The sequence below is a fragment of the Acanthamoeba castellanii genome (genome assembly GCF_000313135.1).
Source record: "Acanthamoeba castellanii str. Neff unplaced genomic scaffold scf7180000084762, whole genome shotgun sequence".
In the NCBI taxonomy this organism is placed as follows: Eukaryota; Discosea; order Longamoebia; family Acanthamoebidae; genus Acanthamoeba; species Acanthamoeba castellanii.
The window spans coordinates 326,409-337,228 of NW_004457518.1; the positions used below are offsets into that span (position 1 = coordinate 326,409).

At 59.4% G+C, this 10,820-nt stretch overlaps 6 protein-coding genes across 6 annotated transcripts; 1 reads left to right on the top strand and 5 right to left on the bottom strand.

Annotated features, from left to right (window-relative positions):
* Nucleotides 1-54: 54 nt before the first annotated feature.
* On the bottom strand, nucleotides 55-976 carry ACA1_235040 (thioesterase family domain containing protein; the record flags this gene model as incomplete). The annotated part of the gene is made up of 4 exons (XM_004341032.1): nucleotides 55-234; nucleotides 348-466; nucleotides 620-733; nucleotides 826-976. The coding sequence occupies 4 exons, from the start codon at nucleotides 974-976 to the stop codon at nucleotides 55-57; spliced, it is 564 nt and encodes a 187-aa protein (XP_004341080.1).
* Nucleotides 977-1,399: 423 nt separating this feature from the next.
* Nucleotides 1,400-3,243, top strand: ACA1_235050 (RNA ligase, putative; the record flags this gene model as incomplete). Its single annotated transcript, XM_004341033.1, has 6 exons — nucleotides 1,400-1,457; nucleotides 1,550-1,627; nucleotides 1,773-1,880; nucleotides 2,004-2,114; nucleotides 2,213-2,450; nucleotides 2,544-3,243. 6 exons carry the CDS (start codon nucleotides 1,400-1,402, stop codon nucleotides 3,241-3,243), a joined length of 1,293 nt encoding a protein of 430 aa, XP_004341081.1.
* A 39-nt stretch (nucleotides 3,244-3,282) lies between these two features.
* ACA1_235060 (glutathione Stransferase, C-terminal domain containing protein) lies at nucleotides 3,283-4,063 on the bottom strand (the record flags this gene model as incomplete). The annotated part of the gene is made up of 3 exons (XM_004341034.1): nucleotides 3,283-3,465; nucleotides 3,564-3,883; nucleotides 3,988-4,063. 3 exons carry the CDS (start codon nucleotides 4,061-4,063, stop codon nucleotides 3,283-3,285), a joined length of 579 nt encoding a protein of 192 aa, XP_004341082.1.
* A 251-nt stretch (nucleotides 4,064-4,314) lies between these two features.
* On the bottom strand, nucleotides 4,315-6,243 carry ACA1_235070 (integral membrane protein duf6 domain containing protein; the record flags this gene model as incomplete). Its single annotated transcript, XM_004341035.1, has 5 exons — nucleotides 4,315-4,793; nucleotides 4,913-5,195; nucleotides 5,284-5,524; nucleotides 5,610-5,752; nucleotides 6,103-6,243. 5 exons carry the CDS (start codon nucleotides 6,241-6,243, stop codon nucleotides 4,315-4,317), a joined length of 1,287 nt encoding a protein of 428 aa, XP_004341083.1.
* Nucleotides 6,244-6,996: 753 nt separating this feature from the next.
* On the bottom strand, nucleotides 6,997-8,136 carry ACA1_235080 (ankyrin repeat-containing protein; the record flags this gene model as incomplete). Its single annotated transcript, XM_004341036.1, has 1 exon — nucleotides 6,997-8,136. The coding sequence occupies one exon, from the start codon at nucleotides 8,134-8,136 to the stop codon at nucleotides 6,997-6,999; it is 1,140 nt and encodes a 379-aa protein (XP_004341084.1).
* Nucleotides 8,137-8,963: 827 nt separating this feature from the next.
* On the bottom strand, nucleotides 8,964-10,374 carry ACA1_235090 (lysophospholipaselike protein; the record flags this gene model as incomplete). Its single annotated transcript, XM_004341037.1, is given in 8 exon segments — nucleotides 8,964-9,245; nucleotides 9,351-9,424; nucleotides 9,522-9,598; nucleotides 9,693-9,747; nucleotides 9,758-9,824; nucleotides 9,935-10,017; nucleotides 10,110-10,219; nucleotides 10,289-10,374. 8 exon segments carry the CDS (start codon nucleotides 10,372-10,374, stop codon nucleotides 8,964-8,966), a joined length of 834 nt encoding a protein of 277 aa, XP_004341085.1.
* Nucleotides 10,375-10,820: the final 446 nt, after the last annotated feature.

The following is a 10,820-nucleotide window of genomic DNA, read 5'->3' on the forward strand; positions in this document are numbered from 1 at the left end:
CTCTTCTCGTTTTCTTTTCACTTTCGTAGTTAAGGCCAAACACGAACATCAACATCAGGAGCTGGGCCTGTTGCTGTTGTTGCCTTTGTGGATCTGGTCCCTGATCTGCTGCAAGTTGACGACGAGGAAGAGGGCCGAAGCATCGGCATGCAGGGTGCCGTCCTCGCCGTCGGTGAGGGTGGCGGTGACGTACACCTTGCGCCCTTCAACTCGGTCGATCCGCGTCTCAATTATCTTTACACTCCCGAGCGGCGTGAACTGTTTCCATGTTTGCGCGACGCACACACACACGTTAACGTCGAGGAGCAAGAGCATGCAGATCAACGCGTGGTGGCTGGGGCGTATACCTTCCGGTAGTTCACATCGAGGTTGAGGGTGACGGCTCGTTGGCCCTTGAGCCCCTCCACAACAGTGCTTCCCAGCACGTTGTCAAAAATGGTTGCCAGCGCCCCGCCGTGCACGCACCCTGCAATCCACCACCAGCAATGCGTGCAAGGCGTGAGTCGTGCGTGTCGTGCGTGTCGTGCGTGTGTCGTGTGCCGAACAAGGGGAGTGACCACGCGATCCAGAAAGGGAGCGTGTGGTGTGGTGTGCACTCGTTGTGTGATGGTGTTCGTACCGGGCGGACCCTCGCACCGGGTGCCAAAGTCGATGAAGCCCATGGCCGACCTGGCCTCATCGTTGAAGTAGAGCTCGAAGCCCTCGAACTTCGAGTCCTGCCACACGTAGTGCTCTGCGCGTGCAGCCATGTAGCGTGTCGTGCGCCAATCAGAAAAAGAAAAACGCGGGGGTTGCATCAATGGGAGGGGGGGGCAAGGGTGGTACCACCGCGGGCGCCCAGGGCGCGGCGGTCCTCGAGGCTGGGCAGGTTGATGGCCCGCCACCGCGGGTCGGCCTGCACTTCCGCCCGCCGCTGTCTGGTGCCGCTCAAGTGGGTCGGGGCAGTCTCGAGGCTGGGCAGCCGGCGCCGCAGCATCGGCGGAGGTGGCACTACTTCACCAGCACCACCTCCTACACAAGTAACTCGTGTTCAGCGCACCACCTTCATCATAGATGAGTGGGGGAGGTGGTGCGCACGGTGGCCGGAGCTGGAAGAAGGAGGAGGAGAGGTGGCAGTCTCTGCCGCGAGCACGGGCCGAGAGGAAAGAAGAGGAGGCCCACGCAGATGCGGCCACTCGGTGGAGGAGGCGGCCACCCCCGCGCCCAGGGCGGTCCCCACCACGAACGCGGTGCACCAGCCTGCTCGTCTCATGTTTTCTTTCTTTCACCTTTTCTTTTTACTTTTCCTAAAGCCCACAAAAAGAAATCGGCTTTTGTGAATTTTGTTCTGCGTAATTTCGCAACTCCACAAGCCCAAACTCGGGTTTGTTCTTCAGACCGCAACAAACACTTGGACAAGATGGAGGCGCCAACACCAGACAGCACGACCCTGCCACCAAAAGAGCTACCCAGCGCTGGTGCGTTCCCTGTTCCTCCACTACTGTTATTTAATTTATATTTTTAATATATAACTATAATTTCCACCACAACATTCCAGCAGCACCGGCAGGGCCGAGGTTTAGGCGCTACGCGTCCATCGAGAACCACCAGCTCGAAGCCGAGACCGTGAGGACCGAGGGCCATGCCGGTACCTTAACCCTGGCCAATCCTCTACAGTCTCTGTGCTGTGCAGTCCCGCTCCACATGTAACCCTCAACTGACCACGTCGTGTCGCACGGATCCTGTCGTCATGTGTTGTCGTTGTTGTTGTCATCGTTGTTATGTTGCGATAGAGGGTGAGTGGGTGGTGATGGAAAAGGTGCACGGCTCCAACTTCTGTTTCCTCACCGACGGTTCCACCGTTACTGGCGCCCGACGCAAGGCCCTCCTCGCTCCCGGTGGTACGCGCGCCTCGTCCTGTGTGTGTTGGCCTCACGTATCGCGTGTCGCGTGTCGCGTGTCGTGCGGTAGTGTGTGTCGTGTCGTGTCGTGTCGTGCTAATCGGAGGCCTTGGTGTGGAGCAGACAAGTACTACCCAGGGTGGGAGATCCTGCTCGAGATGTACACCGACCGCGTCCTGCGCGCCTTCCAGCTTCTCCAGGAGCACTACGCCGCCCACCCTCCGCCTCGACGCCGTACGCACTACGTCTCGCGCGCGCGCACACACACACGCACACACGCACACACGACACACATGACACGCGCACATAGCTGACGCGCGAGAGACGACCAGGGCTGGACGATGATGGGAAGCTGCATCAGCTGTACGTGTACGGGGAGCTGTTCGGGGGCATGTACCCGGGCCTGCCGACGCCGCCCACGCAGGCGCACGTGCAGAAGGGCATCTACTACTCGCCCACCTACGACTTCTTCGCCTTCGACCTCCACGACGGCCACGGCTACCTCGACTACGACCTCGCCGAGCGCATCTTCCAGACCGCCGGCTTCTTCTACGGCGAAGCCCTCCTCAAGTACCACCCCCGCTACACGTTGTATTATTATTTATTTGTTATTTTTATTTGTTATTTGTTAATTTTTACGAGGCTCACGCGTGTGTCGTGAAGGGGTACGTTCGACGAGTGTCTGGCGTACCCGCACGAGTTTACGACGACGCTGCCGAAGCGGCTGGGCCACCCGCCGCTGGTGGGTGCGCGGTACGAGGGCTACAAGAACCTGGCCGAGGGCACCGTCATCAAGCCGGTGCGCAACGCCTACTTCACCAACGGGTCGCGCGTCATTCTCAAGAAGAAGATCGACCTCTACGCCGAGATCATCGACATCCGCAAGCGCGAGCCGGTCAAGCGCGACCGCAACGCCAAGCTGGGCGACGACGCGCGCCTCGCGCAGGAGCTCGAGAAGCTCGCCGGCGAGGGCGCCGACGTCGACGTGCGGTGGCTGTGCGACGAGTTCGAGCGCTACGTCAACGCCAACCGGCTCACGGCCGTCGTGTCCAAGATCGGGTTCGAGGGCGAGGTGCGCCACCGGCTGCGCTACAAGCGCGGGCAGCTGATCGGCCTGCTGGCCAAGGACGCGCTCGATGACCTGCTCAAGCGGCCCGAGGCCCGGGCGCGCTACGACGCCGTCGCGCAGAACAAGGCCCGCAAGCAGATCGTCACCCGCCGCCTCAACACCCTCGCCGCCCGCCCCGTCGCCCTCTTCTTCGATCCACCAGCCGACGACACCACTGACGTCGACAATGTCAATGTCGACACGCCAGCTGCTGACGTCAGCGACACCAATGAGTATGTCGTTACAAACATGTAACATGGCGTATTTTCAGAAAAGAAACATGATGTGGCGAGCTTAGAGGGCGGCCTTCTTGGGGGCGTAGACGTTGCGAGCGGCGTAGGCCTTGACGCGGGGGCACTGGCCGACGGTTTGGTGGAGCTGCTTGACCAGCGGGAAGGTGGCCAGCAGGGCTGGGCCGCCTGGCAGCGACACCAGCGTGTTGAGCGCATTGTACAGCGCAAAATCGGCATAGCTCATCTGGCAGAAACCACGTTGCATGTCAACACTCATTCCTATGAATGCCCATATACATATATATATACACACGCGCGCATTATGTTCATATGCAACGGTACCTTGTTGCCGACGAGGTAGCCGTTACGGCCGTTCTTCTCGAGGAGGGCGGTGAAGAACTGGAACTGAGTGGGCGCCTGGTTGCTGAGGAGGTTGCGCAGGGCGGCGGGCTTCTGGTCGTCGGGGGTGCCCAGGGTGTAGCCGAGGAGGGTACCCAGGAAGTCGTTGGCGCCCTCGTAGGCCACGTCCACGCGCGCGGCCTCGGCCTCGTTGGCTCCGTTGTAGCCGTGCTTGCGGGCCAGGTAGCGCGCAATCGAACCGCTCTGCACGAGCCGCACGTCAGGATCCTCGTAGAGCGGGATCTGACCAAAGGCCAGCTTGTCTGGATGTTGATGTTGACATGTTTCCAATATTTGTAAATATATGGTTTATTTAGCATTGCATATAGCGTGAGTGAAGAGATCACAGTAGGAGGGGAGTGATTACCGCCGAGCTGCTGCTTGAGGGCGGGCCAGTTGGTGGCCGAGACGTAGGCGTAGTCAACGCCGGCGTCCTCGAGCATGAGGCGGGGCAAGGTCAAAGTAGGTGAGGGTGGGCTTCGTCACGGACATCTCCTCTTCTTGTTTGTCTCCTCTTTGTTGTTTCAAACACAGAATCGAGAGTTGGCCACGGGCATGCCAAATCTGTTTTGGGTTTTGTCCGCAAAAAGACTAAAGACGACGCTACAGGGGAACAGCAAACCCAAAGGAATGTAGGAATGTTGGTATGATGATGGTATTTGAAAGTTAACGTAATTGGCACCGTGGGTGTGCGCTACACGAAGGTGCCGTACTCCGCCTCCCCCGACTTCCTCCGCCTCTTCTCCTGATGCTCGGGCGATGGTGGCGACGTCGGAGACACCCAGGCACCGTCCTGCGACAGCTCCATCACCAGCATCGTCCCATCCACGCTCTTCTTCTCCATCGCCGTCTTCATCTTCATCATCGTCGTCTTCTCGTCGTTGTCGTCGTAGTCGTTGCCTGCGTCGAGGAGCTTGGCCGCAGCGGCCTCTTGCTCTTCTTCCTGCTGCTCGAGAGCGAGCCGGGCGTCCTTCTTGCGCTGGCGGTCGAGGGACCAGGTGACGGTGAAGAGGCCCGCCATGATGAGCAGCCCGCCGACGGCCACCCGCACGGTGAGCTGCTCGCCCAGCAGGACCCACGCAAAGAGCGCGATCATGAGCGCCTGCAGGCAGTAGAACAGCGCCACCGTCGACGCCGCGATCTGATGAATCGCCCACGTGTTCAACGAATACCCTGCGCAGCACGCACGCACCGCACACACCGTACACGCGTGGATTAGTGTCACGATCGTGTTGTGTGTGTGTGTGTGTGTGTGTGCGAATGCGGTCTAATGTGTGGTCGGGGGGGGGTACCGATGACGCCGGCGACGAAGGCGCTGTAGATGGTGGAGAGGTAGGCGTTGAGCGGGGCGGTGCGGGCGACGTCGACGACCTCGTCCCAGAAGCCAACGAGGGTGATGGGCACGATGACCACCAGCCCGACGGCGAACACGAAGAAGTTGAGCACCGTGGGCGTGACCCGCGCCGTGAGCGGCTTCTGGAGGACGATGAAGAGCGAGAAGCACACCGTGCTCGAGATCGCCAGCAGGTTGCCCAGCAGAATGTCGCTCGACCCAAACAACTCAAAGTTCTCCACCTGTCGTGTGCGTCGTCGTGTGCGTGTCATTGTCATTCATCACACACGACCGCACACGACACACATCGCAAGCGGTGAAGGTGCGTACCTCGAGGATGATGAGTGCGCCGACGACGGTGATACTGATGCCGCCGAGCTTCCAGAGGGAGAGCTTCTCGAGGCAGAGCAGGGCCGAGATGGCAGTCGAGAAGACGGAGATGGCCGGGCTCACCATGCCCGCGTTGGTGGCCGTCGTGAGCGAGAGGCCGCTCAGGAAGAGCAGCTGGTTGAACACCATCCCCATCATGCCCAGGCCTCCCAGCCACAGCCAGTCCTTGAGCGATCGCGAGCTGTGTGTGCCGCACACGCACACACGCATGATGACGTAAGCACACACGCACGACATAGCACGACACACGCGACACGCGCGGGTACCTGAAGAGGGACTCGCGTTCGCGGACGTAGGCGAGGGCGAAGAAGGCGGGGGTGGCGAAGATGAGGCGCAGGGAGTACCACACCATGACGTGCATGTCCCGCAGGCCCGTCTTGGCGTAGACCGCGTTCAAACTCCAAATGGCCTGCAACACAGGCGTGCGTGTGTGCGGTGGCGTGTGCGAGTTAGCACCATCAGCGCCACCGTCAACATGAACGCCACCCACGCGAGATGGTGTGGGGCAACAGCGCAAGAGTGACACATGCGCATAACTATGCGTCACGCCGGAGCCACATAATAAGAATAAATAATCAAAAAATGAAATAAGTGGCTCGCGTATTTTTATTTATTTGTATTTTATTTTGATAATAGTTAATATGTGCACTATTTTTATTTATTTATTTTTTTCTCGAGAAGAAATGCACTCATCTCCCATCATCATCCTTCCTTCCGGGGCGGGAAAATGAGTCGAGAAGAGGAGGGAGGGGCGTGTACCTGTATGAGCACGAGCGCGAGGGTCACCTTGAGGTTGTTCACCACGGGCGCTGCTGGCGCGCTGACCGTGTCTGTCGCGAGCAGGCCGCGCTTCTCCGCGGGGACGGGGAGCAGTTCATCGAGGGTCGCCGAATCGTACATGCCTGCCGCAGTTGCGCACACGCCTCCCGCGATGTAGTTAACTACACTGCACTGGCGAAGACGACAAAGAGGAGAAGCTTCTGTCTCGTGCCACCCGCGGCGTTTGCCAAGTACTTCCAGATGGCTGGAGGAAAAATCCGGAGGTAAACGCCGATTGGCGGTTTATTGAGCGGGAAGAGCCGTGGTTGGCGCAAGCTATCGGGTACAGAAAAAAGACCGAGGGCGCAACCGATCCTCATCAATGGGTGGAGGCTGGTTGGTGTTTGCCACAAACACCAGAAACACGTGCAAGCACTGTAGGAGTATGTATATATTTGGAGGATAAAAAGGGTAGGGTGGCCGCATATGTACATGGTGGGGAGGGGTAAAATTATGGGGGGCTTGCTGCTGGTGAACGTTCGCGTGGACGAAGGGGTGCTGTCGAAGGGCGCGTGCGTGCGAAGGCGGCGGCGAGGCGGTGATGCTGGGCGAATGGCGGCGATGCGGTGCGTGTGCGGTTGGGAAGACGTCGTCGTCGTCGAGTGAGGTGCGTGCGTGTGCGGTGGTGGGCAGGCGGGGAGAGCTGCAGAAAGAGGCGCCGGCGAGCAATCAGTCGTGTGCGCGCGACCAATCGCTCCCATCCTCTGTTGCGTTGTTCGGCTCAGCATCTCCACCGCCACCTCCACTCCACGCGCAGCACAGAACTCACTCGTCGGCTCCTGGACGCGGGGGACCCCCACCTCAGGGGCCTCCTCCTCTCCCATCGGGGCCTCCTCAGGCCACGAGGTGAGTGAGGCTCTGCTCGCAGGCCCTCATGACCTGGCTGGCCTCGTCGGTCCACGCCAGCAGGCCCGGCGCCGGCTTGTCCTGCTCCTCCTCGAACGAGCCGAGCGGGGTGGCGGCGAGTGCGGCGAGCGTGGCCGCGGCGTGGGGCTGCGGCTGGTGGTGGTGGGCGTTGCCAAAGCACGCGACGTGGTCGTCGTCGTAGTCGTCGGCGATGGTCATGGAGTCGAAGCCGCTGCCGAGGGCGCCGAGCGAGAGGAGGAGCTGGACCATGCGGTCGTCGCCGATCTCCATGGCCAGGTCGAGCGGGGTCTCGTCGTCGTCGTTGTAGATGTCGAGCACCGCGCCGTGCTCGGCCAGGAGGCGCACGATGCGCATGGCGCGGTCGCCGCCCTCGCGCACGGCCCAGTGGAGGGCGCACTCGTCCCACTCGTCGCGCTCGTTGAAGAAGGCGCCGTTGCGGAGGAGGATGGCGACGATGGCGTCCATGCCGAGCGCGGCGGCGTGGTGCAGGCACGTGGCGCCGTTGATGTCCTTCACGTTGGGGTCGGCGCCGTTCTCGAGGAGGAAGGCCACCTTCTCGGCGCAGCCCAGCTTGACGGCGGCGAAGATGGGGGTCTCGCCCTCGAAGTTGGCCTTGTTGACGTTGGCCCCGTGGTCGATGAGGGCCTCGACCAGCTCGAGCTCGCGGCGCTTCTTGGCGCAGTCGCCACCGACGTAGCAGTCGGGTTCGACGTAGGACGAAGAGGGGGTGGGCGCGCCGCCCGAGGGGGGCGGGGCCGAGGTGCAGGCGTAGGAGATGGCCCACATGAGGGCGGTGTTGCCGTCCTTGTCGAGCTCATCGACGTCGCACACATTGGCCTCGAGGATGCTGGTGAGCATCTCGACGTTGCCCATCGAGGCAGCGCAGTGCAGCGGGCCGAAGCCGAAATCCGCCGAGGTCGAGCCGAGCTGCGCGGTCTCGGGAAAGGGGGTGCATCCGCCATCGGTCACCGAGGACGCCTCGCTGCTGTCGGAGGCGCTCCCCTCGTCTTCGATGGACTGCAGAAGGTCCTTGATGACGCTGAGGTCGTCCTCCCAGGCGGCATGGCGCAGCTGCTGCAGCTGGCGCTGGAGCGGCATAGATGACATGGCGAGTAGAGAGATGTGTTGTGTAGTTGCTTAGGGGTGGGGGTGGAGTGTCCTTCAGCCGCTCTCTTCCAGAGATAGCTGAAGAAACCTGTTGCGAATGAGCAACGAGCGCCGATTCAGAGATCGACTACGCGATGGGGATCTCACGAGGTCGAAGAGTGATTAACGTGGGGGGGTCGAGCAGCGATAGAGACCGAATTCAATCGATCGTCTATGGATTATTGGGGGATGAGCGCGGGATGATGAGAGGAGGGAGAGGATGGATGGATGGAGAAACTTCTGAGGTCTCGCCGAGCTGAATTGTTGCTTCTTTCAATGCAGGATGTTCTCTTCTCTCTCGATCGTCGGTTGTCGGCAAAGTCACACGAGGCTTACCCAACACGTGCGTGCTCTTTGCTTGTGGGTGCGCTGGTCGGACTTTTTGTGCAGAGTGAGAAATTAAGAGAAAATGAGGAAAAGGAGAACAACTGCAGAAAGCGCGCCGACGAGACCTCGGAAAATTCGCAGGCCGACAGACACGAGCTCGCGTTCCCGCCCGAATCCTGCACGAATTGCGGCGCCTTTTCACAATCCCGCTAAAATAAAATAAAAATAAAAATAACAGCATTTTGTGAACATGCTCCGTGAATCTGGTCCTAGAAAACACCACGAACGCCGGGGGACGCTGCCTTCACGAACCGAAGTAATCCTGCAAATAATACCTTCTAGGTAAATAACAACTAACGAATAAATAATATAAACAAATAAGCGCAGATAAATTTTGATAAATAAATGGCTTGCACCCCCAGACTTGGGGTGTAATGGTGAAGCAACGCAACTCGGTCCGCTTAGAGGGCAGAGATGACGCGTCCATGTTCGCGGGAATGACCAACGGCGGCGTATCGCTTCTCAACCCAGCGCAGAACGTCGGCGATGACGCGCGCCCCGTCCCGCTCGTTGAAGATCTCGTGTCGCATGCCGCCGTAGAGGATGAGGTCCTTGACCGGCGAGGGCGCCCGCTCGTAGAGCTCCTTGGAGCCGTCGGGGTGCGTCAGCTTGTCGTCGAGCGCGTGGCACGCCAGGAACGGGAACGTGAAGCCCGAGAAATCGTTCTCGATGGTGTCCGCGGCCTGGCGACGACACACACCACACACACACACACATGCACACGCACACACGCACACGTGTGTAAGTTCAGCCGGTGCACGTGGATGGTGGGTGGGCGCTGCACAGACCTTGAGCAGTTCATGACCCATGCGAGCGGTGACAGGGCCGTGGTACACCAGCGGATCCTCCTCGTAGGCCTTGACTGCGCACACAAACCAACAACAGGTTAATATATATATTGTCATATATATTGTCATGTATAGTGTAATCTCTTAGTGCACGACCAAGTATGAACATACCCTGGGCCGGGTCGGTGGACAGCGTGCTGGGGTCGATGCGCTTCACGCCCAGCGTTGGCGTCGCCCACGAGAGGAATCTGCGCAATGCGTCGATGAATTGCGTGAGTGTGAGTGCGAGTGCGGTGCGTGGGCGGCTGCAAGATGATCACGACGACGAGTCAGCGGGTTCACCTGGCGGCGTGCACAGTGAGCGCGTTGACGTCGGCGCCCCTCTTGATGGCGGCACCTGAGAGCACCACGCCGGCCCACGCCTTCGGGCGTTGCTTGGCCGTGAGCGCCGCGATCGCCCCGCCCATGGAATGCCTGCGCCCAGTACGTGCGTGAGCACTGCGTGTCGCGTGTGTCGTGTGTGCCATATGCGATTGTTACCCAAGAATGAATTTGGGGAGGTGGGCAGGGTAGCGGGCCGACACGACGTCGATGAAGAGCAGGGCATCCTCTACGAAGTCCTCGAACCGCTCCACAAATATCGGCGCACCGTCTGACTTGCCGTGGCCTGGTACGACCCGCCCACAGCACCCATCACCCATCACCACCATCATCACCAGCACCATCACCAAAGATAAAAAGGTTGCGTTGCGTACGTACCATGGTGGTCGAGAGCAAAGACGGCGTAGTTGCGAGCGTTGAAGGCAGCTGCGACGTGGTTGTAGCGCCCGCTGTGCTCGCCCAGGCCATGGAACAGGAACACCAGCGCCCTGGTTTGTGCCGCACGCGATTAGATGGATGTTGTTGGGCGGGGGCGGCGTAAATCTGCATATACGCACTTTGTCTTTTCAAGGGCGGGCGGGAGCCATGCACGCGTAAAGATCCTCTGGTTGCGTTTGTTGACAAAGAAGCCCTCTTCTGCCATCGATTGCTGTTCTTCGTTCTTTTGTTGCCCACTGCTTTTCCTTGCCTTTTTCCTTTCACATTTTTGTCCAGGGGTAAAGTCAAAACAGAGTTGGACAGGTTGACAGTACTCCTATGGTTGTCCCCCTTTTAGGTGGTGTATTGGTTGTCCACACTTGCTCCCCAATTCCAGTGTATGGTAGGAGTAAAAGTCAAAAAGGACCAATCTTGGAGGAGATGAGCAACACACAAAAAATTGTCAGTCCTTGTCAACAAAGAGGTTTGCCCAATACCCCCATGAGCCATGCCTGGTGAGGGGACAGGGTACCTTTTATACAGGATCCTATGCCTCTCAGATTCTTTTTTCATGCTTCTGTGCATAAAGTTACCTGCCACTCAAAATTTGACCACCACAACAGCCCTCACTGATAGTGTCTCTCACCACACTGTTTAACCATTGGTGGTGTG